At 47.5% G+C, this 27,914-nt stretch overlaps 1 protein-coding gene across 1 annotated transcript; it reads left to right on the forward strand.

Annotated features, from left to right (window-relative positions):
- On the forward strand, positions 1-27,914 carry LOC311121417 (BAH and coiled-coil domain-containing protein 1-like; the record flags this gene model as incomplete). Its single annotated transcript, XM_084195913.1, has 13 exons — positions 1-174; positions 2,014-2,255; positions 10,214-10,449; positions 10,561-10,743; positions 11,641-12,041; positions 12,232-12,306; positions 20,758-20,893; positions 21,006-21,123; positions 21,295-21,593; positions 21,829-21,963; positions 25,012-26,462; positions 26,593-26,829; positions 27,037-27,914. Coding segments are annotated over 13 exons (3,897 nt in total), but the record flags the coding sequence as incomplete, so codon positions are not given.

Below are 27,914 nucleotides of genomic sequence, written 5' to 3' on the forward strand. Positions count from 1 at the left end.
TCCTCAGGAGAGGATGTTTTGACCTTTGACCTTAGTAGCCTGGCGACCCTGGCTGTGGCCCGCAGTCTGGAGCTGGGGGGAGGAGCTACAGGGAGGGGGGAAGGGCAGCACTGTCCCGTCAGGAGGACCTTCAACCTACGACGGAAATGCAGCTGGAAGCCTCGCCACGAGCCGGTATGTGGGTATGCCTAAACACACATACAGTGCTATGAAAAAGTATTTGCCCCCTTTCTAATTTTCTCTACTCAAAAGTTATACTTTTGAATAATCTGTCCATAGAACGTTCTTCCAAGAGTCTTGATGATCATCCAGGTGCTTTTTGGCAAACTTGAGTCAACTTTTTGGACGAGATGGGTCCCATTATGCCTGGCGAAAACCAAACACTGCATTCCACAGTAAGAACATCATACCAAAGATCAAGCATGGTGGTGGTGGTGTGATGGTTTGGGGATGCTTTGCTGCCTCAGGACCTGGACGACTTGCCTTAATAGAAGGAACCATGAATTCTGCTCTGTATCAGAGAATTCTACAGGAGAATGTCAGACCATCCGTCTGTGAGCTGAAGCTGAAGCGCAGCTGGGTCATGCAGCAAGACAATGATCCAAAACACACAATCAAATCTACATGAAAATAGCTAAAAAGCAACAGATTGGAAGTTTTGGAATGGCCTAGTCAAAGTCCAGACCTAATCCCAATTGAGATGTTGTGGCAGGACTTGAAACGAGCAGTTCATGCTTGAAAACCCACACGTCACTGAGTTAAAGCAGTTCTGCATGGAAGAGTGGGCCAAAATTCCTCCACAGTGACATGAGAGACTGATCAACAACTACAGGAAGCATTTGGTTGGAGTCATTGCAGCTAAAGGTGGCACAACCAGTTATTGAGTGTAAGGGGGCAATTACTTTTTCACACAGGGGAATTGGGTGTTGCTTAACTTTGTTTATGAAATAAATATGTAATTGTTGTGTTATTTGTTCACTTATGTTCCCTTTATCTAATATTAGGTTTTGGTTGAAGATCTGATAACATTCAGTATCACAAATATGCAAAAGTAGAGAAAATTAGAAAGGGGTCAAATACCTTTTCAAAGCACTGTAGAACTTTCCACACACACAGAACTGAACACACACTCAAATGTACACACACACAGAACAGTCCTGTAGGTATAAACACTCTACTTGTTTACTCAAACATATAATAAGAATATAACTGTACTGTATAAACACAGATACACAGTATATAAGTGTACTGTATTTATACAGATACACAGTTTATAACTGTACTGTATATATACACAGATACACAGTATATAACTGCACTGTATATATACACAGATACACAGTATATAACTGTACTGTATATATACACAGATACACAGTATATAACTGTACTGTATATACACAGATACACAGTATATTACTGTATATACACAGACACACAGTATATAACTGTACTGTATATACACAGCTACACAGTATATACCTGTACTGTATATACACAGATACACAGTATATAACTGTACTGTATATACACAGATACACAGTATATAACTGTACTGTATATATACACAGATACACAGTATATAACTGTACTGTATATATACACAGATACACAGTATATAACTGTACTGTATATATACACAGATACACAGTATATAGCTGTACTGTATATATACACACAGCTACACATTATATAACTGTACTGTATATACACAGATACACAGTATATAAATGTACAATACACACAGATACACAGTATATAACTGTACTATATACACAGATACACAGTATATAACTGTACTGTATATACACAGATACACACTATATAACTGTACTGTATATATACACAGATACACAGTATATAACTGTACTGTTTATATACACAGATACACAGTATATAACTGTACTGTAAATACACACAGATACACAGTACACAACCTACATTTTCAATGGATCATCACACAGTACAGTCCATTTACAATCTACTATATACTTTATGTCTGTCTGTCTGTAGGTGTGTCCGGTGAAGGGTGCCATGGAGATGGTGGATGGGGCAGAGCTAGCGATGCGAGTGCAGCTAGCGGATATCCAGAGACGTTACAAAGAGAAACAGAGAGAACTGACAAAGCTGCAGAGAAAACATGACCACCAGAAAGCAGAGACCTCTCACAGCTCTGCTCGCAGAGGGCCCGGTCGCCCCCGTAAACGCAAGTCTACCCCCGGTCCCAGCGCCCCAGATGGCCCCAAGAGACTCAGGTGAGTGTCTCCGCAGAGAATCTTCTATCCAGATATTTATTCAATTATACAAGTTTCAAGTTTCAAGTTTTAATGTCACATGCACAAATACAGTGAAATGCCTTTCTTGCAAACTCAAAACCCAACAATGCAATAATCAATAACAATCTATTACTAGAAAAAAACACACAAGAAATAAGAATAAGAAATATGAAATACACAATAAAGTAAGTAACTAAGCAAACTATATACAGGACATACTTAAAAAGTAAGTTCCAATAACATATTTACATGTGCAGGAGTGATATAGGTAGATATGTATAGGGGTAAGGGGACTAGGCAACAGGATATAAGATAAACAGAGTAGCAGCAGCTGGTATGTGAGTGGGTGTGCGGGTGTGTAGAGTCAGTATAAATGTATGTGCATATTATGTGTGAGTGAGAAAATGATGGAGTGAGTGTTTGTGTGTGTGTTGGAGTGACAGTGTGTGTGAGTGTGTAGGGCCCTGTGAGTGTGCATAGAAACAGTGCAAATATTGAAATAAAAGGTCAGTAAAGATAGGTAAACTACGTCCATGTAGCTATTTTGTTTGCTATTTATCAGTTGTATTGCTTGGGGATAGAAGCTGTTCAAGAGCCTGTTGGTGTCAGACTTGATGCACCGGTACCTCTTGCCGTGCGCCAGCAGAGAGAATAGTCTATGGCTTGGGTGGTTGGGGTCTTTGACGATTTTCCGGGCCTTCTTTTCACACCGCCTGATATAGAGGTCCTGGATGGCAGGGAGCTCGGCCCCAGTGATGTACTGGGCTGTCCGTACCACCCTCTGTAGCGCCATTCGATCGAGGGCGGTGCTATTGCCATACCAAGCAGTGATGCAGCCAGTCAATATGCTCTCAATGGTACAGCTGCAGAATATTTGAAGATTTGAGGGCCCATGCCAAACTTTTTCAACCTCCTGAGAGGGAAGAGGCACTGTCACGCCTTCTTTACTGCTGTGCATGTGTGTTTGGATCATTTTAAGTCTTTAGTGTTTGGACACTGAGGAACTTGAAGCTGTCTACCTGCTCCACTGCCGCCCCGTCGATGTGGATGGGGGTGTGCTCGCCCCTCCGTTTCCTATAGTCCACGATCAGCTCCTTGGTCTTGGTGACGTTGAAGGAGAGGTTGTTGCTCCGGCACCACACTGCCAGGTCACTGACCTCCTCCCTGTAGGCTGACTCATCGTCGCCGGTGATCAGGACTACTACCGTCGTGTCGTCAGCGAACTTGATGATGGTGTTTGAGTCGTGCACGGCCACACAGTCGTGGATGAACAGGGAGTACAGGAGGGGACTAAGCACGCACCCCTGAGGGGCCCCTGTGTTGAGGGTCAGCATGGTGGAGGTGATGCTGCCTACCCTTACCACCTGGGGGCAGCCCATCAGGAAGTTCAGGATCCAGTTGCAGAGGGAGGTGTTCAGACCCAGAGTCCTAAGCTTGGTGATGAGCTTGGAGGGGATAATGATGTTGAACGCTGAGCTGTAGTCAATGAACAGCATTCTCACATAGGTATTCCTCTTATCTAGGTGGGTGAGGGCAGTGTGGAGAGCAATTGAGATTGCGTCATCTATGGATCTGTTGGGGCGGTATGCAAATTGGAGTGGGTCTAGGGTGTCTGGGATGGTGGAGTTAATGTGTGCTATAACCAGCCTCTCAAAGCACTTCACGATTACAGATGTAATAGAGTTCTTAGGAATAGAAATGATTGTGGTCATTTTAAAACATGTGGGGATTACAGACTGGGACAAGGAGAGGTTGAAAATGACTGTGAATATGCCTGCCAGCTGTTCTGCGCATGCTCTGAGAATGCGCCCTGGAATACCGTCGGGGCCCGCAGCCTTGCGGGTGTTGACCTGTTTAAAGACCCTTCTCACGTCGTCCTCGGAGAGCGAGATCATCCAGTCCTCTGGGTTGGTGACGGCCCTCACACCCAGCTCGATGTTGTTGTTGTCAAAGCGTGCATAAAATGCATTGAGTTTGTCTGGTAAAGAGGCATCATTGGGCAGATCACGGCTGGATATTCCTTTGTAATCCGTAATGGACTGTAGCCCATGCCACATGTGGCGGGAGTCGGAGCCTGTGTAATATGATTCCACCTTATTCCTATTGTCACGCCCTGACTCAGGGGACGCTTATATGTTGAGTCAGGGTGTGTATATTCTATGTTGTGTAGTTCTATGTTTTATTCTAGTATGTGTATTTCTATGTTGGCCGGTGTGGTTCCCAATCAGAGGCAGCTGTCGCTCGTTGTCTCTGATTGGGGACCATACTTAGGCAGCCTATGGGCTCTATTGAGTTGTGGGATCTTGTTCCGTGTGAGGTTTGTTGTGTGTACCTTAGGACGTCACGTATCGTTGGTTTATTGTTTTGTCGTTGTGTTTATTCGTTAAATAAACATGCATGCATATCACGCTGCGCCTTGGTCTGACCCGTCTATGAACGAACGTGACACCTATATTGTCCTTTTGCTCGTTTGATGACTCTGCGGAGGTCATAGAGGGACTTATTTGACTTATTCCTGTCCTCAGCCATAGCCTCAGGGTTGTCTATGATAGCCCTGTGTGTGGTAGCCCTGCTCTTTAGTTTAGCACCAACCTCAGTGTTAATCCAGGGCTTTTTATTGGGGAAGCATGAACCTTCACCGTGGGTACGACGTCGCCGATGCATTTCCTAATGAAGCCAGTGACGGAGGTGGTTACCTCGTCGATGTTATCGTAGTCTCTAAACATATTCCAATCAGCGCTAGCAAAGCAGTCCTGTACCATACCCTCTGATTCTGGTGACCATTTCTCAACGGAGCGAATCGTGAGTACTTCAAGGAAGGGCCTTGTATCCTTGCTTGTGGGTAGAATAGCAGTGGTCTAGGACTTTATCGCCCCTAGTGGCGTTGGAGACGTGCTGATGGAAGTTGGGCATTAATTAAAATCGCCTACAACCAGAAAGGCAGCCTCTGGGTGTAGGGTTTCCCACTTGTTTATAGCCTTGTACAGCTTGTTATTTGTATTGTCCTGAGGTGGAATGTATACAGCAGTCACGATAACAGCTGAAAACTCCTTTGGGAGGTAGAAGGGTCGGCATTTGACCATCAGGTATTCCAAGACGGGTGAACAGTGGTTCGACACTTCCACCGTGCTGGAATTAGCACACCAGTTGGAGTTGATGAAGAGGCAAACCCCTCCCCCCTCGATTTCTCTGACTCCGCTGTCCTGTCCGCCCGGTGAATGGAGAATCCATTGAGTTGGATAGCCGTGGGGGGTATATTGTCTGAGAGCCATGTTTCTGAAAAGCAAGAATATTGCAGTTCCGAGAGTCCCGTTGGTAGCAAATCCACGATTGGAGGTCATCCAGTAGAATGGAGGGAAGAGGTGGCCGGTTTTCCCTTCGCCTTAAGCTCACCAGGATCCACCCTCTCTTGTCTCTGTACCACTGGCGTTTCCTCTTGGGTAGCCTGAAAATTGGGTTGGAATTACAGAGAGAGCCCAGGGCAGATTAGTCGAAGTAGAAGCCGGAACTGGGGTAAGTAACTGCCGATCTAATGTTCAAGAGGTCTTGTCGGTTGTAAGAAATAATAGAGGATACATTTCGGGAAAATAAAGTAAAAATAAAGGATAAAATAATCACAAAATAGCAAAGTTGGATCACAGCAAACCGGCTGCCATACAGTACGGCGCCATCTTGGTTTTTCCTTTACATGGCATAGAAATATTGTTGCCTGAGATTAACCTTGTTGAGGTTCTTTATGAGAGGAACTGCTACCTCCCTCTCTCTCTCTCTCTCTCTCTCTTTCTCTCTCTTACACACACACACACACACACACACACACACACACACACACACACACACACACACACACACACACACACACACACCATATTTATCACTACCATTGATTATGTCCTGACTCCCTCTCACCCTCAGCACATATTAATATGGACAAAGTCACCATGTAAACTTATCACAGTGATGAATGACTCCACACCCCCCTCTTCTAACACACACACACACACACACACACACACACACACACACACACACACACGATTACAAAGCAAATCCCCTAATGCCCTACACAGTGTTAAATCATCATATTGATGGATGTGTTTTTTGGCTGTGCTCCACCTATGGTAGTGTGTTCCCCTCGCTCTGATAAACTGATTAAACAAGGTTTATCACGGTTACCACAGTGATTACAACACACTAATGAAAAATGACAATACACACACGAACACACATGCACACACACACACACACAGACAAATAACACACACACACAGACAACACACACACACATGCGCGCACACACACACACACACACACACACACACACACACACACACACACACACACAACACAACACAACACACACATGCACACACATCCCATATTTCTTTAATTACTGGAGCTGGCTGGTAAGTGACAGGGAGTATTTTTTGTCTTAATTAATGAGTGTGGTATTCCTTCATCTTTGAGAGAGAGAGGCCAGAGACAGAGAGAGAGAGAGTTCCTTTAGAAACTGGTCTGTTGGTGTCAGTACTGGTGTTAGGTTTAGGGTGTCAGTACTGGTGTTTGGGTTAGGGTGTCAGTCCTGGAGTTAGGTTTAGGGTGTCAGTACTGGTGTTAAGGTTAGGGTGTCAGTACCGGTGTTAGGGTTTAGGGTGTCAGTACCGGTGTTATGTTTAGGGTGTCAGTACCGGTGTTAGGTTTAGTGTGTCAGTACTGATGTTAGGGTTAGGGTGTCAGTACCGGTGTTATGGTTAGGGTGTCAGTACCGGTGTTAGGTTTTAGGGTGTCAGTACTGGTGTTAAGGTTAGGGTGTCAGTACTGGTGTTAGGTTTAAGGTGTCAGTACTGGTGTTAGGGTTAGGGTGTCAGTACCGGTGTTAGGGTTAGGGTGTCAGTACCGGTGTTAAGATTAGGGTGTCAGTACTGGTGTTAGGTTTGGGTGTCAGTACTGGTGTTAGGTTTGGGTGTCAGTACTGGTGTTAGGTTTAGGGTGTCAGTACTGGTGTTAAGGTTAGGGTGTCAGTACCGGTGTTAGGGTTTAGGGTGTCAGTACCGGTGTTATGGTTAGGGTGTCAGTACTGGTGTTATGGTTAGGGTGTCAGTACTGGTGTTAAGGTTAGGGTGTCAGTACTGGTGTTAGGATTAGGATGTCAGTACTGGTGTTAGGCTTAGGGTGTCAGTACTGGTGTTAGGTTTAGGGTGTCAGTGCCGGTGTTATGGTTAAGGTGTTAGTACCGGTGTTATGGTTAGGGTGTCAGTACTGGTGTTAGGATTGGGTGTCAGTACTGGTGTTAGGGTTAGGGTGTCAGTACTGGTGTTAGGGTTAGGGTGTCAGTACTGGTGTTAGGTTTAGGGTGTCAGTACTGGTGTTAGGGTTAGGGTGTCAGTGCCGGTGTTAGGATTAGGGTGTCAGTACTGGTGTGAGGTTTAGGGTGTCAGTACTTGTGTGAGGGTTAGGGTGTCAGTACTGGTGTGAGGTTTAGGGTGTCAGTACTGGTGTTAGGATTAGGGTGTCGGTACCTGGTGTTAGGATTAGGGTGTCAGTACTGGTGTTAGGTTAGGGTGTCAGTACCGGTGTTAGGATTAGGGTGTCAGTACCGGTGTTAGGGTTAGGGTGTCAGTACCAGTGTTAGGGTTAGGGTGTCAGTACCGGTGTTAGGCTTAGGGTGTCAGTATTGGTGTTAGGCTTAGGGTGTCAGTACTGGTGTTAGGCTTAGGGTGTCAGTACTGGTGTTAGGTTTAGGGTGTCAGTACTGGTGTTAGGTTTAGGGTGTCGGTACTGGTGTTAGGTTTAGGGTGTCAGTACCTGGCAGCGGTGTTGAAGAGAGGAAAAAGGGAAGCCCTGTTGTTATTGTAATGTATTTCTCTGTGGATTTTACAGCATTCTACGTCAATTTTCTGCCCTTGTCCCCTCTTCACACACTCTCCTTCCAGTGAGGATGTGACTGAGGGCTAACGCTGGGGCTTAGGGACTGACTCAGGGTCAAAAGGTCAGAGGTTGAAAGCAGAGGTCAGGGGGTGATGGCGACAGACGGGTTAGGGCTGGGCAACTGAGGGTTGATGTGTGGGATGGGAATGAGGGGTATGGGTAGAGTTGCAAAATTACAGACACTTTAAATAAATTCCCTGGATTTCTTGCTTATTCCATCCGAATTCCAGAATTCCTCCAACCGGGATTTCCGGAAAACCAGGGAATTTATTGATGGTTCCTGGAATTTTGCAACCCTAGGTATGGGGGATGTGGGAGTTTGTTAGGGGGAGTTTAGGAAGCTGACTTCTCTGTAGATCCTGACTTCAGCAGATCAGTGTTCTCTTTCTCTCAGGTTTCACATTACAAATCCTATCTTCCCCTCCTCCTGTCATGCTCCTCCTTTCCTCCACTCATTCCCTGCTTTATCCTCTCCTCTCCCTTCTCCCTTTACTCCGCTCCTTCCCCAACTCTGTCTCCCTTCCTTCCTTCCTTCCTTCCTTCCTTCCTTCCTTCCTTCCTTCCTTCCTTCCTTCCTTCCTTCCTTCCTTCCTTCCTTCCTTCCTTCCTTCCTTCCTTCCTTCCTTCCTTCCTTCCTTCCTTCCTTCCTTCCTTCCTTCCTCCATCCCTCCCTCCCTCCCTCCCTCCCTCCCTTCCAAGAGAGGAGGTGGAGAGAAAGAGAAAAAGGGTAGTGGAGCAGTGGTGTTCAATAGAGGTGTTTATCCATCCAGTCCTGGAGCAAGGAGTAGTGGTGTTCAATAGAGGTGTTAATCCATGCAGCCCTGGAGCAGGGAACAGTGGTGTTCAATAGAGGTGTTTATCCGTCCAGCCCTGGAGCAGGGAGCAGTGGTGTTCAATAGAGGTGTTTATCCGTCCAGCCCTGGAGCAGGTAGCAGTGGTGTTCAATAGAGGCTGTAGTGGAACAGTTTGAGAACTTCAAGTTTCTTGGTGTTTACATCACCAACCAACTATCATGGTCCAAACACACCAAGACAGTTGTGAAGAGGGCACGATAAAACCTATTCCCTTTCAGGAGACTGAATAGATTTGGTATGGGTCCTCATTTCCTCAAAGTTATACAGCTGCACCATCGAGAGCATCCTGACTGATTGCATCACCGCCTGGTATGGCAACTGCTCGGCCGCCGACCGCAAGGCACAACAGAGGGTAGTGTTTACAGCCCAGTACATCACTGGGGCCAAGCTTCCTGCCATCCAGGACCTCTATACCAGGCGGTGTCAGAGGAAGGCCCTACAAATTGTCAATGTCTCCAGCCACCCTAGTCATAGACTGTTCTCTCTGCTACCGCACGGCAAGCAGTACCGGAGCGCCAAGTCTAGGTCCAAAAGGCTTCTTAACAGCTTCTACCCCCAAGCCATAAGACTCCTGAACAGCTAATCATGGCTACCTGGACTATTTGCAGGTCAAAGGACAGACTCTCCATGAGTTTGCCTCGTCTCTCTCTCTCTCTCTCTCTCTCTCTCTCTCTTTTGCTCCCTCCAATACTCACCCTCCTGCCACCCTCTCTCTCTCTGTTTTTCTTCAGTAGCTGTCTTGCAATCTATTCGTCCCTTTTTCTTGTGGTTATTCAGCAGGGTCTCATATTCACACTCCTCTTAGTTATTTCAGAGTTGACCGACAGAAGGCTTTCTGTTCCAAACACAGCGTCCGCACGGGAAAGGAACCCCCCCTCTCTTTCTACTCATCAAAGGCTAGAGAGAGAGAAGGGGAAAAAATGAGAGAGAAAGCAGAAGAGCTGTTGGGAGAGGGATAGAGAGCAGAAAGACTAGAGATGACCTGTTACCGTGTCTTTCATCTTCTTTGGGTTTTTTGTTTGTTTCTAAAAATCCAACTCTTTCTTCTTCGTGTGTTTGTCTCACCATCTTTTCTAAAATCCAACTCTCTCTTCTTTGTGTGTTTGTCTCACCATCTTTTCTAAAATCCAACTCGCTCTTCTTCGTGTGTTTCAGGGCGGAGGATGATGAAGCAGAAGGGGGCGGAGAGAAGCGGAGGAAGAGGATGACCAATCATGGCTTCCTCACAAGGAGGAGAGGTCGTCCCAGCCTGAGCTCCCGACTAGCACGGAGGGTGACCCAGCTGAAGCAGAAGGTTGTGGCCCAGAGAAGTGCACCGTCAGGGGGCATGCATTGCCGTAGACGGGACCCTAGACCTGGAGTCCATGCAAACTGCAGAGAGAGTGACACAGGTAAAACACACACACACAGGCATGCACACACACAAACACACACACGCACGTAAACCTTGTACCACATACACTCCCTGACACTAACACACCCATCTCGCCATGTTCACCCAGCAGCCAATACATCCAGTACCCAGCAGGACTGGGCGCCCAATCAGGGGGTGAGGAGGAGGAGGAGAGGTCGGCCAAAGGTCAAACTCTGCGGACCTTCGACCAGAGTCCTCCGCAGAGGAGGCGGGGCCTCTGTGGAGCAGGAAATGAACGAGGGGAAGAGCAACAGTGAGAGCTCAGGCCAGGGTAAGATACATCTCAGTGAGATGTTTCCCAGCTGTGTGTGTGTGTGTGTTAGAGAGTGAGATGTCTTCCATCACGGTGGCCTCCTCTCACTTCCCGGCTCGTCTGTCACACCATTAAAACCGTTAACGGCTGCCCACTGGCATGCGGCCCCCAAAACCACGCCGTAACGTGAACCCCAATATCACCTCTTTTAGAATGTCACACCCCTGTCGCCCCTCCTGCACCCCCTCAACCCAACCAGTAGAGACGCAATGTCCCCCCTTCCCCAATAATCTCAAATTAACATTTCATAGAAATGAAGTCAATAACTTATTGAAGTGGCCCTATTGTGTAGGTCCTGTGTGTGTGTGTGTGTGTGTGTGTGTGTGTGAGAGAGAGAGAGTGTTGACGAGAACGCTGTGTAAATGACAAGTGTGTCAGCGATGTCTCGACACCCGACACGACCCCTGTAGTCAGCCACACACAGCTGCCAATAAAGATCTGATCTGTGTTTGTGTGTGAGTTTGTGTGTGTGTGTGCGTGCTTTCATGCGTGTGTGCGTGATTGAGTGTGTGTGCATGCATTTGTGTGTGTGTGGTGCTGATGTTTGTCTGTGCATGAGAAAGACAGGACCATTGGGTTTCCTTGACCACAGTTATTGAAAAGGCCATGCATTTCTGGATGGCCAACTGACCATAGGAGTGTGTTTTACAGTATATATATGTACTGTTTGTGTAGTGTCTTCACTGCCTATCTGTGCTGTGTGAGTTTGTTGCCTAAAGGCTAAAGGCCACTGAGTTATTTTACGATATAGCTGCTCTACACTGTCATCCAATGGAGCCTGAGATTGAGATGGTCGTGTCACAACTGATCTCAAGACAATTTCTAATGGATGTTATTGATCACTTGATCCCACAGAGGAGGAAGAGGAGATGCACTACGACAGCAACGAAGGAACCAATGACGTGAATACAATGACACCATCTTCCAAAGACACGCCAACAGACTCTGCTGCGATTGGCCCAGCTACTAAGCTTCAAGACAATCAGAAAGCCAGGAGCAAGGAGGAGAGGCAAGGTGATGATGTGAGCATGCCCAGTGTGGCGCTGAGGAGGAGAGGAGCCCCCTGCAGGCCGGGCCCTGTTACTGCAGATGGGAGATGCCCAGAGCTCCAGGAGCCACAGGGGGCTAGGAGAGAACCTGTACCCAGCTGGAGGGTCTCGTTAGTGGGCAACAGTCTCCAGGACAGCAGGGGGATCCAGGGACCTGTGGTGGAGGCCAAGAGGAAGAGCTCAGGACAACAAAGCATTCTGGGAAAGGTGAGGGGGGGAATGGGAGGACCTGTGGGGGGGGGTTCAGTCTCTAGGTTAATCAAAAACAGCTTCCTCTGTTAAAATCTCCCTCAACTACTTGAGACAGTTAAGATGCACGTGTTACGGTGTCTCCCTAGCTACATGGTGATCATGATCATTGTCTATAATGCTAACCTGTCCTGTGTGGTTGTTCCAGAGGAGAGGCTGCTGGCTGGAGACTGAGACCCAGAGAGAGGACACCACCAGGGGCAGGAGGAACAAGAAGAAGCAGGTGAGGATGGGGGTCAGAATGGGCATGGTGGAGGGGGGAAGGAGGGATAGGTGCAAACAGAAAGAGGCAGTGTGGAACAGGAAATGGCAGTTGGTGGAGAGGTAGAATCCTGAGTAGAAAGAACAGGTAGAGTACAGTAGAAGAGAGAGGTAGAGGAATGAGGAGTTGGAGTGACTAAAGGGCATTCAGATCCGTGACAGTTGGAAAAGTGATGATGTTAGGCAGTTGGAAGAATGAGGAGAAGCTACAGTGGGGAAAAAAAGTATTTAGTCAGCCACCAATTGTGCAAGTTCTTCCACTTAAAAAGATGAGAGAGGCCTGTAATTTTCATCATAGGTACACGTCAACTATGACAGACAAAATGAGAAAAGAAAATCCAGAAAATCACATTGTAGGATTTTTAATGAATTTATTTGCAAATTATGGTGGAAAATAAGTATTTGGTCAATAACAAAAGTTTCTCAATACTTTGTTATATACCCTTTGTTGGCAATGACACAGGTCAAACGTTTTCTGTATGTCTTCACAAGGTTTTCACACACTGTTGCTGGTATTTTGGCCCATTCCTCCATGCAGATCTCCTCTAGAGCAGTGATGTTTTGAGGCTGTTGCTGGGCAACACAGACTTTCAACTCCCTCCAAAGATTTTCTATGGGGTTGAGATCTGGAGACTGGCTAGGCCACTCCAGGACCTTGAAATGCTTCTTACGAAGCCACTCCTTCGTTGCCCGGGCGGTGTGTTTGGGATCATTGTCATGCTGAAAGACCCAGCCACGTTTCATCTTCAATGCCCTTGCTGATGGAAGGAGGTTTTCACTCAAAATCTCACGATACATGGCCCCATTCATTCTTTCCTTTACACGGATCAGTCGTCCTGGTCCCTTTGCAGAAAAACAGCCCCAAAGCATGATGTTTCCACCCCCATGCTTCACAGTAGGTATGGTGTTCTTTGGATGCAACTCAGCATTCTTTGTCCTCCAAACACGACGAGTTGAGTTTTTACCAAAAAGTTCTATTTTGGTTTCATCTGACCATATGACATTCTCCCAATCCTCTTCTGGATCATCCAAATGCACTCTAGCAAACTTCAGACGGGCCTGGACATGTACTGGCTTAAGCAGGGGGACACGTCTGGCACTGCAGGATTTGAGTCCCTGGCGGCGTAGTGTGTTACTGATGGTAGGCTTTGTTACTTTGGTCCCAGCTCTCTGCAGGTCATTCACTAGGTCCCCCCGTGTGGTTCTGGGATTTTTGCTCACCGTTCTTGTGATCATTTTGACCCCACGGGGTGAGAACTTGCGTGGAACCCCAGATCGAGGGAGATTATCAGTGGTCTTGTATGTCTTCCATTTCCTAATAATTGCTCCCACAGTTGATTTCTTCAAACCAAGCTGCTTACCTATTGCAGATTCAGTCTTCCCAGCCTGGTGCAGGTCTACAATTTTGTTTCTGGTGTCCTTTGACAGCTCTTTGGTCTTGGCCATAGTGGAGTTTGGAGTGTGACTGTTTGAGGTTGTGTACTGGTGTCTTTTATACTGATAACAAGTTCAAACAGGTGCCATTAATACAGGTAACGAGTGGAGGACAGAGGAGCCTCTTAAAGAAGAAGTTACAGGTCTGTGAGAGCCAGAAATCTTGCTTGTTTGTAGGTGACCAAATACTTATTTTCCACCATAATTTGCAAATAAATTCATTAAAAATCCTACAATGTGATTTTCTGGATTATTTTTCTCAATTTGTCTGTCATAGTTGACGTGTACCTATGATGAAAATTACAGGCCTCTCTCATCTTTTTAAGTGGGAGAACCTGCACAATTGGTGGCTGACTAAATACTTTTTTCCCCCACTGTATATATAACCTAACTGGAAAGGTAATAGAAATGTGCTTTTGGCGAGATTCCTTGCCAGCACCCATAAAAGTCTGAAGCTATGGCGTGACCTATCTTATCAAAGGGTTTATTAGCTAACTCTGCATGGGCGGATCAGTTTAAAACAACCGTGATCAGCTGGTGAGATATACGGCCGTTGAATAAGGCTGATAGCATGTGTGAGTTGCCTAAACAACAGTCTAATGTGTTCTGGTGAGAACAGCCCTGAGGTGGGACTACATTTACATTACATTTACATTACATTTACGTCATTTAGCAGACGCTCTTATCCAGAGCGACTTACAAATAGGTGCATTCACCTTATAGCCAGTGGGATCACCACTTTACAATGTTTTTTTTTGTTTTTTTGTTTTTGGGTTGGGGTTTGGGTTGGGGTAAGGGGGGGGGGGGGGGTAGAAGGATTATTTTATCCTATCCCAGGTATTCCTTAAAGAGGTGGGGTTTCAAATGTCTCCGGAAGGTGGTGAGTGACTCCGCTGTCCTGGCGTCGTGAGGGAGCTTGTTCCACCATTGGGGTGCCAGAACAGCGAACAGTTTTGACTGGGCTGAGCGGGAACTATGCTTCCGCAGAGGTAGGGGAGCCAGCAGGCCAGAGGTGGATGAACGCAATGCCCTCGTTTGGGTGTAGGGACTGATCAGAGCCTGAAGGTACGGAGGTGCCGTTCCCCTCACAGCTTCGTAGGCAAGCACCATGGTCTTGTAGCAGAACACCAGTCTAATGTGTTCTGGTGAGAACAGCCTTGAGGTGGGACTAAACACCAGTCTAATGTGTTCTGGTGATAACAGCCCTGAGGTGGGGCTAAACACCAGTCTAATGGGTTCTGGTGAGAACAGCCCTGAGGTGGGACTAAACACCAGTCTAGTGTGTTCTGGTGAGAACAGCCCTGAGGTGGGACTAAACACCAGTCTAATGTATTCTGGTAAGAACAGCCCTGAGGTGGGACTAAACACCAGTCTAATGTGTTCTGGTGAGAACAGCCCTGAGGTGGGACTAAACACCAGTCTAATGTGTTCTGGTGAGAACAGCCCTGAGGTGGGACTAAACATCAGTCTAATGTGTTCTGGTGATAACAGCCCTGAGGTTTGACTAAACACCAGTCTAATGTGTTCTGGTGAGAACAGCCCTGAGGTGGGACTAAACACCAGTCTAGTGGGTTCTGGTGAGAACAGCCCTGAGGTGGGACTAAACACCAGTCTAGTGTGTTGTGCTGAGAACAGCCCTTAGGTGGGACTAAACACCAGTCTAATGTGTTCTGGTGAGAACAGCCCTGAGGTGGGACTAAACACCAGTCTAGTGTGTTGTGGTGAGAACAACCCTGAGGTGGGACTAAACACCAGTCTAGTGTGTTGTGGTGAGAACAGCCCTGAGGTGGGACTAAACACCAGTCTTATGTGTTCTGGTGAGAACAGCCCTGAGGTGGGACTAAACACCAGTCTTATGTGTTCTGGTGAGAACAGCCCTGAGGTGGGACTAAACACCAGTCTAATGTGTTGTGGTGAGAACAGCCCTGCGGGGGGGCTGAACACCAGTCTAATGTGTTGTGGTGAACAGCCCTGAGGTGGGACTAAACACCAGTCTAGTGTGTTGTGGTGAGAACAGCCCTGAGGTGGGACTAAACACCAGTCTAGTGTGTTCTGGTGAGAACAGCCCTGAGGTGGGACTAAACACCAGTCTAATGTGTTCTGGTGAGAACAGCCCTGAGGTGGGACTAAACACCAGTCTAATGTGTTCTGGTGAGAACAGCCCTGAGGTGAGACAAAACACCAGTCTAGTGTGTTGTGGTGAGAACAGCCCTGAGGTGGGACTAAACACCAGTCTAATGTGAAATGCTTACTTACAGCACTAAACACCAGTCTAGTGTGTTCTGGTGAGAACAGCCCTGAGGTGGGACTAAACACCAGTCTAGTGTGTTCTGGTGAGAACAGCCCTGAGGTGGGCCTAAACACCAGTCTAGTGTGTTCTGGTGAGAACAGCCCTGAGGTGGGACTAGACACCAGTCTAGTGTGTTCTGGTGAGAACAGCCCTGAGGTGGGACTAAACACCAGTCTAGTGTGTTCTGGTGAGAACAGCCCTGAGGTGGGCCTAAACACCAGTCTAGTGTGTTCTGGTGAGAACAGCCCTGAGGTGGGACTAAACACCAGTCTAGTGTGTTCTGGTGAGAACAGCCCTGAGCTGGGACTAAACACCAGTCTAGTGTGTTCTGGTGAGAACAGCCCTGAGGTGGGGCTAAACACCAGTCTAATGTGTTCTGGTGAGAACAGCCCTAAGGTGGGACTAAACACCAGTCTAGTGTGTTCTGGTGAGAACAGCCCTGAGGTGGGGCTAAACACCAGTCTAGTGTGTTCTGGTGAGAACAGCCCTGAGGTGGGACTTAACACCAGTCTAGTGTGTTCTGGTGAGAACAGCCCTGAGGTGGGACTAAACACCAGTCTAGTGTGTTCTGGTGAGAACAGCCCTGAGGTGGGGCTAAACACCAGTCTAATGTGTTCTGGTGAGAACAGCCCTAAGGTGGGACTAAACACCAGTCTAGTGTGTTCTGGTGAGAACAGCCCTGAGGTGGGGCTAAACACCAGTCTAATGGGTTCTGGTGAGAACAGCCCTGAGGTGGGACTAAACACCAGTCTAGTGTGTTCTGGTGAGAACAGCCCTGAGGTGGGACTAAACACCAGTCTAATGTGTTCTGGTAAGAACAGCCCTGAGGTGGGACTAAACACCAGTCTAATGTGTTCTGGTGAGAACAGCCCTGAGGTGGGACTAAACACCAGTCTAATGTGTTCTGGTGAGAACAGCCCTGAGGTGGGACTAAACATCAGTCTAATGTGTTCTGGTGATAACAGCCCTGAGGTTTGACTAAACACCAGTCTAATGTGTTCTGGTGAGAACAGCCCTGAGGTGGGACTAAACACCAGTCTAGTGGGTTCTGGTGAGAACAGCCCTGAGGTGGGACTAAACACCAGTCTAGTGTGTTGTGCTGAGAACAGCCCTTAGGTGGGACTAAACACCAGTCTAATGTGTTCTGGTGAGAACAGCCCTGAGGTGGGACTAAACACCAGTCTAGTGTGTTGTGGTGAGAACAACCCTGAGGTGGGACTAAACACCAGTCTAGTGTGTTGTGGTGAGAACAGCCCTGAGGTGGGACTAAACACCAGTCTTATGTGTTCTGGTGAGAACAGCCCTGAGGTGGGACTAAACACCAGTCTTATGTGTTCTGGTGAGAACAGCCCTGAGGTGGGACTAAACACCAGTCTAATGTGTTGTGGTGAGAACAGCCCTGCGGGGGGGCTGAACACCAGTCTAATGTGTTGTGGTGAACAGCCCTGAGGTGGGACTAAACACCAGTCTAGTGTGTTGTGGTGAGAACAGCCCTGAGGTGGGACTACACACCAGTCTAATGTGTTCTGGTGAGAACAGCCCTGAGGTGGGACTAAACACCAGTCTAGTGTGTTCTGGTGAGAACAGCCCTGAGGTGGGACTAAACACCAGTCTAATGTGTTCTGGTGAGAACAGCCCTGAGGTGGGACTAAACACCAGTCTAATGTGTTCTGGTGAGAACAGCCCTGAGGTGAGACAAAACACCAGTCTAGTGTGTTGTGGTGAGAACAGCCCTGAGGTGGGACTAAACACCAGTCTAATGTGAAATGCTTACTTACAGCACTAAACACCAGTCTAGTGTGTTCTGGTGAGAACAGCCCTGAGGTGGGACTAAACACCAGTCTAGTGTGTTCTGGTGAGAACAGCCCTGAGGTGGGCCTAAACACCAGTCTAGTGTGTTCTGGTGAGAACAGCCCTGAGGTGGGACTAGACACCAGTCTAGTGTGTTCTGGTGAGAACAGCCCTGAGGTGGGACTAAACACCAGTCTAGTGTGTTCTGGTGAGAACAGCCCTGAGGTGGGCCTAAACACCAGTCTAGTGTGTTCTGGTGAGAACAGCCCTGAGGTGGGACTAAACACCAGTCTAGTGTGTTCTGGTGAGAACAGCCCTGAGCTGGGACTAAACACCAGTCTAGTGTGTTCTGGTGAGAACAGCCCTGAGGTGGGGCTAAACACCAGTCTAATGTGTTCTGGTGAGAACAGCCCTAAGGTGGGACTAAACACCAGTCTAGTGTGTTCTGGTGAGAACAGCCCTGAGGTGGGACTAAACACCAGTCTAGTGTGTTCTGGTGAGAACAGCCCTAAGGTGGGACTAAACACCAGTCTAGTGTGTTCTGGTGAGAACAGCCCTGAGGTGGGACTAAACACCAGTCTAGTGTGTTCTGGTGAGAACAGCCCTAAGGTGGGACTAAACACCAGTCTAGTGTGTTCTGGTGAGAACAGCCCTGAGGTGGGACTAAACACCAGTCTAGTGTGTTCTGGTGAGAACAGCCCTGAGGTGGGGCTAAACACCAGTCTAATGTGTTCTGGTGAGAACAGCCCTAAGGTGGGACTAAACACCAGTCTAGTGTGTTCTGGTGAGAACAGCCCTGAGGTGGGGCTAAACACCAGTCTAGTGTGTTCTGGTGAGAACAGTCCTGAGGTGGGACTTAACACCAGTCTAGTGTGTTCTGGTGAGAACAGCCCTGAGGTGGAACTAAACACCAGTCTAATGTGTTCTGGTGATAACAGCCCTGAGGTGGGACTAAACACCAGTCTAATGTGTTCTGGTGAGAACAGCCCTGAGGTGGGCCTAAACACCAGTCTAGTGTGTTCTGGTGAGAACAGCCCTGAGGTGGGACTAAACACCAGTCTAGGGTGTTCTGGTGAGAACAGCCCTGAGGTGGGACTAAACACCAGTCTAGTGTGTTCTGGTGAGAACAGCACTGAGCTGGGACTAAACACCAGTCTAGTGTGTTCTAGTGAGAACAGCCCTGAGGTGGGACTAAACACCAGTCTAGTGTGTTCTGGTGAGAACAGCCCTGTGGTGGGACTAAATACAGAACAAAAACAAATCTATACACACACACACTTACTAAACAAACACACGCACGCACACACCCAGAGAGGTGAGTAATCTTCCATACCCTCTGGTGACGAAACCTCTGTCACTGTAATATATGGTCCCTTCATGTGGAACACTCCCATACACACACACTCTTTGGAAAGCCCAGATACAGGCAGAAACCTGTCGAACAGGCTGATTTTGCAGCTCCATCATCAGTCATCATTCATCATTAGGAAACCAGCTCAAACCAGAATGGGACAGGATCTGTTTGTGTGTGCGCTTTTTGAGGTCGGTTCAGTTTCAGTTAAATTATTTTAAAAATATATAATTTTTAAAAGCATTAAATGCACTATGCATTATGTGGGTTGAATGCAGTAACAACACAGAATACAACAATTAATAAAAGTTCCATGATGGTAGTGACTTCCCATGACTGATTATCACTTATTAACCATTGTCAAGTACGTTAAGGAACGGGACGGACCAAGGTGCAGTGTGAACGGCGAACATGTTTATTAACTAATAAACACACGAAACAGTAACCAAAACAACAAACTTAACCGTGACGGTCCAAAGGCTAACACACAAACCTAAACATGAACATAACCAAATCCCACAACGCAGGCAGGAAAACTGGCTGCCTAAGTATGATCCCCAATCATAGACAACGAGCGACAGCTGCCTCTGATTGGGAACCACACCCGGCCAAACATAACCTAGAACATAACCTAGAATATATTCACACCCTGACCAAACTAGCTAGAGTTCTATAGGCCAGGGCGTGACAACCATCATTTATTCACATTACTTTACTTTAATAAAATATATCAGTTGTTGTCTATATTACGTTTGTTTTATTTGATGACTTTATTATTTTACTCCAAGTCATCATCTCATCTCTATAGAGCTGCTACCTATGCTGTCTGACAAAATCACTATTTTAGTAATGCTTCAAAGTAAATATAACTGTTGAATACCAACTATCAATCACTTAGATCATGTATTTTCAGGTAGAGATAGCTCGCGAAGCAACAGCTGCTCTCTATATCAGCTCACATCACTCATTCTTCTGTAGCAGGCGTAAAAGAAACACAGACCGGAGTAGAAGCACAATGGATTATGGTCATTGTAGTTAATTACCACGTTTTCTGCGCAAAACTATGTAGAATATTGGCCTGTTGGAAACTACAACTCCCTAGTACATCGCACAGTTCAGGCTGGATCTGATTTATCTCTAGAGAAACTGTGCAATGTGCGCATTTAGCAACAACAAAAAAAACTACATATGAAATTACATTAAAATAATTGAACCTGCGTTGGGCAATTAGTTGTAAAAAAAACACAAAAAAAGAAAATGTCGGTTAATCGCTCAGCACTAGTGTCTGTGTGTGTGCGTGCGTGCGTGCATGTGTGCGTCGGTGAAGAGGTGTTTGTGTGTGTTGAAAGAAAGGGGTAGTTCTGACAGCGGTGTTACAGGGTGTGCAGGCTTTTGTTCTAGGCCTGCACTAGATTCATAATTAGTGCTGCAATGGAACAAAAGCATGCACACCCTGTAGCTGTCCAGGACCTGGGAGGGTGACCACTAGTTTAGGAGTTTAAATAGATATATATTCTAATGATGTCATTTTCTGTTTCCTGTTGCAGGCTAAGGGGTGTGCAGTGAGCCGTCTTCTGGAGAGCTTTGCGGCTGATGAAGGATTCCGATTGGACGAGGAGAGCAGCTTCTCAGAGGGAGAGGAGGAAGACATGGAGCATACACCTCACACACACAGAGAACCAGGTGAGAATACACACACCACAGACTCACAGACTCACAGACTCACAGGGTTGCATGACAGGCTACATTTTCATATTCTCTCTCTCTCCTTCTCCCTCCCTCTCTCTCTCTGCAGCACTGCTTAACTGTGTGCTGAGCAGGGAGATGCTGGTGGATGGTCTGAAGGTGTTGATATCGAAGGAGGATGAGCTGCTGTATGCTGCCCGACTACACACTCTGGACCTGCCTGACATGTAAGGCACTGACACTTACTCACACCTATTCATATGGCCTACTTAATCACAGAGAGACATAGGCAAAGGACTCGCTGAATGACTTGTAATACATTTAATACAATCTCTCTCTCTCTCTCTCTCTCCCTCCCTCCCTCCCTCCCTCCCTCCCTCCCTCCCTCCCTCTCCTAGATTCCGTGTAGTGATCGAGGGGGAGAGAGGGAACAGGCCTAGGATCTACACTCTAGAACAGCTATTACAAGAGGCGGTGTTGGACGTGCGGCCACAGACAGAGGCCATCCTGACTGCTGGGATGCGTGTGTGTGCCTACTGGAGCGAACGCTCCCGCTGCCTCTACCCTGGAAACGTCCGCAGAGGGGTTCCGGGCGAGGATGAGAAGGGCAGTGTGATGGTGGAGTTTGATGATGGAGATAGAGGAAGGATCTCCCTGCCCAACATACGCCTGCTGCCCAGGGGGTACCAGATACACTGTGAGTATACTGCACACACACACACACACACACACACACACACACACACACACACACACACACACACACACTGAGTATACATTCCCAGAGGGTAAAGACATGGTCTGTCAACATTAGATCCAGACTCACTCTCTGAGAGCAAAGATTCATTCTCTGTGTCTGTTTTGCCCTACTTCCCTCCCATCTCTCTCTCTCTCCCTCCCACTCTCTCACTCCCACTCACTCACTCACTCAGGTGCGGAGCCGTCTCCAGCCCTGCTCTCACCTGGTCGTCGTGGTCACAGAACCTCCACCCAGGACAGTAGAGACAAGCCCACAGAGAGACCAAACAATGAAGAGGTAGAAGGGAGGAGCCTGGAGAGGAGACCAGGTAATGGCTCAGAGCATAATTTCACCGTATTAGATGGTTTCTCCCATTTGTTTGAGATTGAGGCCTACAGCACCAGCGCAGCACCAATGAGATAAGCCTACTGTAGATACCACCACCAGGGTGGGTTGGAACCAGTTCAGGGAACAGAACCAAAACAGAAATGGAATCTGGAACAAAAGTGATCCATATTGTTCCAGAACAGAACCGTTATTTTAAAAGCATGGGAACCGGTTAATAACGTTCTTTTGCGTTCCAGGCATTTTTTCTAGTCCCACAAATAAACGCAACAAAGCTCCTATGCCAAAGCCCTCTCTCTGTCATTCAGAAACGTATTCCAGTGTCTGCCTGCAAGCTGAAAATCTTTGCCTGTTCATGTTTAGACTACCTGTCCCTCCCCCTCTGAAGTATAGGCTACTGTACTGACATTACAATCGTGATTCAGAAGATAGGGAGAGAGATTTTTTATTAGCTAGAGAAGAATGGATGCTAGTTAAGGATACTATAGGCCTAGTTATTACATTTCACATTGGATTTATTAACTACAAAAAGATAAGACATGTTTTTAATTCTGGTGCAGCTCTGCACACACAAGCTTGTTAGCTATCTAGCTCAAAGTACATTCAAAGTTCTTCCATAGAAGCCGCTCCTCCTAGGTATAATTCTGTGGACCTAATTCAGATAATGCATGTCATAACAAGATGCAAAGCACTTCAAGCCTCCTCCGCCACCCTCTCCTAAATGTAAAAAACGGATGATTTCACAGGTTAAGAAAGGAAGAGAAAGGAACAATATAAACCGCTACTTCCTTTTGGTTCAAACCGGTTCAGACATTTTTATTTTGCTGGTGGGAAAAGTGGAATGGAACTAAAAAAATTAAGACAAACTGCTATTTCAGCCACACACGTTGCTGACAGGTGTATAAAATCGAGCACACAGCCATGCAATCTCCATAAACAAACATTGGCAGTAGAATGGTCTTACTGAAGAGCTCAGTGACTTTCAACGTGGCACCGTTATAGGATGCCACCTTTCCAGCAAGTCAGTTCATCAAATTTCTGCCCTGCTAAAGCTGCCCTGGTCAACTGTAAGTGCTGTTATTGTGAAGTGGAAACGTCTAGGAGCAACAACGGCTCAGCTGCGAAGTGGTACACTACACAAGCTCACAGAACGGGACCACCGAGTGCTGAAGCTTGTAGCGCATTAAAAATCGTCTGCCTCTGGAAGCAACGTCAGCACAAGAACTGTTTGTCGGGAGCTTCATGTCGGGAGCAGCCGCACACAAGCCTAAGATCACAATGCGCAATGCCAAGCATTGGCTGGAGCGGTGTAAAGCTTGCTGCCATTGGACTCTGGAGCAGTCGAAACGCGTTCTCTGGAGTGATGAATCACGCTTCACCATCTGGCAGTCCAACGGACAAATCTGAGTTTGGTGGATGCCAGGAGAACGCTACCATAGTGTAAACTGTAAAGTTTGGTGGAGGAGGAATAATGGTCTGGGGCTGTTTTTCATGGTTCGGGCTAGGTCCCTTAGTTCCAGTGAAGGGAAATCTTAACGCTGCAGCATACAATGACATTCTAGACGATTCTGTGCTTCCAACTTTGTGGCAACAATTGGGGGAAGGCCCTTTCCTTGTTTCAGCATGACAATGCCCTTGTGCACAAAGCGAGGTCCATACAGAAATGCTTTGTCAAGATCGGTGTGGAATAACTTGACTGGCCTGCACGGAGCCCTGACATCAACCCCATCGAACTCCTTTGGGATGAATTGGAACGACGACTGCGAGCCAGGCCTAATCGCCCAACATCAGTGTCCGACCTCACTAATGCTCTTGTGGCTGAATGGAAGCAAGTCCCTGCAGCATTGTTCCAACATCTAGTGGAAAGTCCCTGCAGCAATGTTCCAACATCTAGTGGAAAGCCTTCACAGAATAGTAGAGGCTGTTATAGCAGCAAAGGGAGGACCAACTCCATATTAATGCTCATGGACTGAGATGTTCAACGAGCAGGTGTCCACATACTTTTGGTCATATAGTGTATATAACACACATATAGAATATGATTTTATCTCACAACTTCTTCCCTCTCTATGGAATCCCCCTCCAACTGCCTAATATCATCACTGTTCCAACTGTCACTGATCTGAATGTCTTCTAGTCAAACAGCATTCCCATAACTCAACACTCTCCAGTTCCACAGTAAGGGCTGTAATTTATGGATACAAAGAGTTTGTTCTCATTGACTTACCTAGTTTAAAGGAAAGTTTTGGTAGATACATCTTACCTGGTTTAAAGGAAGGTTAGGTAGATACATCTTACCTGGTTTAAAGGAAGGTAGATACATCTTACCTGGTTTAAAGGAAGGTTAGGTAGATACATCTTACCTGGTTTAAAGGAAGGTTAGGTAATAGTAATATAATAATAATAATATGCCATTTAGCAGACGCTTTTATCCAAAGCGACTGATAGTCATGTGTGCATACATTTTTACGTATGGGTGGTCCCGGGGATCGAAGGGCGGCAGGTAGCTTAGTGGTTAAGAGCATTGTGCCAGTAACCGAAAGGTCGCTGGTTCTAATCCCTGAGCCTACTAGGTGAAAAATCTGTCGATGTGCCCTTGAGCAAGGCACTTAACCCTAATTGCTCCTGTAAGTCGCTCTGGATAAGAGCGTCTGCTAAAATGTAATGTAATGAACCCACTACCCTGGCGTTACAAGCGCCATGCTCTACCAATTGAACTACAGAGGACCACATGGAAATACATCTTACCTGGTTTAAAGGAAGGTTAGGTAAATATATCTTACCTGGTTTAAAGGAATGTTAGGTAGATACATATTTTTTATAAATCTCTCTCTTCTTCTTTCTTTCCATCGCCCTTTCTTTCTTTCTTTCTTTCTTTCTTTCTTTCTTTCTTTCTTTCTTTCTTTCTTTCTTTCTTTCTTTCTTTCTTTCTTTCTTTCTTTCTTTCTTTCTTTCTTTCTTTCTTTCTTTCTTTCTTTCTTTCTTTCTCTCTATCTCACTTTCTCTCTCTTTATTCTGTTTCTTCTTCCAGTTGGACGACCAAAGAAGGTCAAGCCAGGGGCCAATAGTTCAGCCACGACATCGTCAGAGAGAGTAACAGGGGGCAACACTTCATCAATAAGCTGGCCAGCAAAGAGACTTCCAGCGGACTTCTTCCTGTTCAACGGGACATCCCGTAAAACCCACCGAGTGGGTCGCCAGCGAGACCTGGGGGTGTTCCACCGCCCCGGCACACACCCCCTCGCCCCTCCCACGCCCCTCAAGGGCATATTCAGTTCCCCCTTTGAGGTTGACTCCTTCAGTAGCATCGCCAACGGTTACGCTGGAGCCTTCAGAAGCGGAACCCACCGGCCTGTTACCATGGTAACGCCCCTGATGCTGAGTGACTCTGTCGCCATGACAACGGCATCCTCCAACAGGAAGTCGAGTGACAGGTACAGAAAACAGTTCCTGGTGAAGCTGGATCACGAGGGCGTGACCTCGCCCAAAACCAAGAATGGGAAAGCTCTGCTGCGTCTGGGGGGCGGCAGGGGGCACAAGGGTCCATCTGCAGGGGCGGAGGGGGCACCTCTCAGGTACATCCACCCTGCCCTGGGGGTGAAGGACGGAAATAAAGGAGAAAGAAGAGGAGAGAGTGGAATGTCCAAGTCTGAGCAGCTCCTGAAGGGGGCTCCAGCCCTCAGAAAGGGGCTCCCCTCATCTGGTTTAGGGGTTCTGGGGGGAGAGTTTGGAGCTCTGGACTGCCCCAGTGACTGTCACAGCTCTTACTCTGAGCTGGATGAGGATGAGGATGATGATGGAGATGAAGACGTAGCTCGGAGGAGAGCAGCAGCGGCGGGCGCAGGACGTTTCCTCTCCCGTCTCTCCGTTTGCTCCTCGTCCTCGTCCTCTTCCTCCTCTTCTGGCTCCCTCTCTTCTTCCTCCCTCTCTTCTTCCGACTCCTCCTACTCCTCAGACGAAGAAGAGTCTTCATCCCTCCTTCTCCGCCGAGCGCTGCTCCAGCAGCAGAAACACAAACACAGACAGAGCTTGACCTCTAACCCCTTAACCCCTGACCCCTCCACAAAGCCCAACCCAAGCCCTACCTCTTCAGCCTCGGCCCCACCACACGCCTACGTTGCCAAGGGAGCCATGTCCGTCACCGGGGAGTCAAAGGTGAGAGGAAGTGATAGAGGAGAGGACAGGAAGGAGTACACATCAAAGGGCAGGACCAATAGTAGAAGCAGCGCTTCCAAATGCCAAACCAAGAGGAGAGGTGGATCCGCCTCCAATACACACACTCTGACTCCCAACACACACACTCTGTCTCTCAACACACACACTCTGACCCCCAACACACACAACCCGGCCTCCCAGTCCAAACCTCCCAAGGACCACCCAGCAGCCAAGAGGCAGAGGATGTTGTCACCGATCCCCCATCCTAATATGTCCACCCTCCTGCCTGGTCGCCAGCTGTGGAAGTGGTCTGGAAACCCCACACAGGTCAGAGGACACATGTGGGAGCCTTAATGGTTAACACAGTCTGAAGCAGACTTATTGACTTATTGAGTAAGGTCTTACCTGTCCTTACCTGGATTCCCTCCTAACTTCCCCCCTCTCGCTCCCCTTACAGAGGCGTGGTCTGAAGGGTAAGGCCCGTAAGTTGTTCTACAAGGCGATCGTGCGTGGTGGTGAGACGGTGCATGTGGGGGACTGTGCTGTGTTCCTGTCCCCCGGTAGACCCCAGCTGCCCTACGTGGGGCGGGTGGAGAGCCTCTGGGAGTCCTGGTCCTCCAGCATGGTGGTCAGGGTCAAGTGGTTCTACCATCCCGAGGAGACGAGCCTGGGGAAGAGGCACCACGACGGAAAGGTACGATGGATTATCATTCAACAACTTGATCAACATTTTGATCAAATGTATCAACTTTTTGATCAGATTTATCAATAATTGATCAACAATTGATCAACTTAAATCTATTTCCCCATGGGGATTAATGAATAGGCTGTTCATTTATCTTTCAGTCTTCTATTTATCTCTGTGTTTAACATCTGTCTCCTTCTTCCCTCCTCTACCCAGCATGCTTTGTACCAGTCGAGCCATGAGGATGAGAACGACGTCCAGACCATCTCCCACCGCTGCCAGGTGCTCAGCCGCACCGATTACGAGCACCTGATTCGCCGACGAAAGCCAGGGGGTGGGGCCCAGGATCTGTTTTACCTGGCAGGGACCTATGAGCCAACCACAGGCCAGCTGATCAGCGCCGAGGGAGTGGCCATCGTCCCCTAGCAACAACTATGGAGTGTAAACAAAACACAGCCTTAAAGATGGCCGCCTCATCTCTCCTGGATGAATCCAGCTACTGGCGCTGGTGTCAGTGAAGCATGGTTCTGTCCAAATCTAGAAGAGTCTGGAAAGGAGAACCTGCCTTGAGTCTAGTTCCTGCTGGTTCTGGATCTTGGTTCTGGGTCCTATCTGGGTGTGGACGATCCCAAACCCCAACAGGGATAACAGCACTTTGGACCGCAGTACACTCTATTAACAGCACTGGAGTCATCTGATCTGATGTGATCTGAAGAGGGACTACAGTACTCTACTGACCTTCTAAAACAAAGACAGACAGTGTCCTCGCTACACTCTGTCTCCAAGAGTTGTTCTACAGTCTGTCATAGAGTCAAAGACTGTCATAGACTGACTCTCAGGCAGTTTGTCAGACTGTCATAGACTGACTCTCAGGCAGTTTGTCAGACTGTCATAGACTGACTCTCAGGCAGTTTGTCAGACTGTCATAGACTGACTCTCAGGCAGTTTGTCAGACTGGCATAGACTGACTCTCAGGCAGTTTGTCAGAGAGACTACTGTCACTCTTACTAGGTTGTTGCTGTAAGTGATGTGTTCACTTCTCAGTCTAGAGACCTGAGAGAGAGAGAGAGAGAGAGAGAGAGAGAGAGAGAGAG

The sequence above is a fragment of the Coregonus lavaretus genome, assembly GCF_964263955.1.
Source record: "Coregonus lavaretus genome assembly, contig: HAP1_SCAFFOLD_1398, whole genome shotgun sequence".
Taxonomy (NCBI): domain Eukaryota; kingdom Metazoa; phylum Chordata; class Actinopteri; order Salmoniformes; family Salmonidae; genus Coregonus; species Coregonus lavaretus.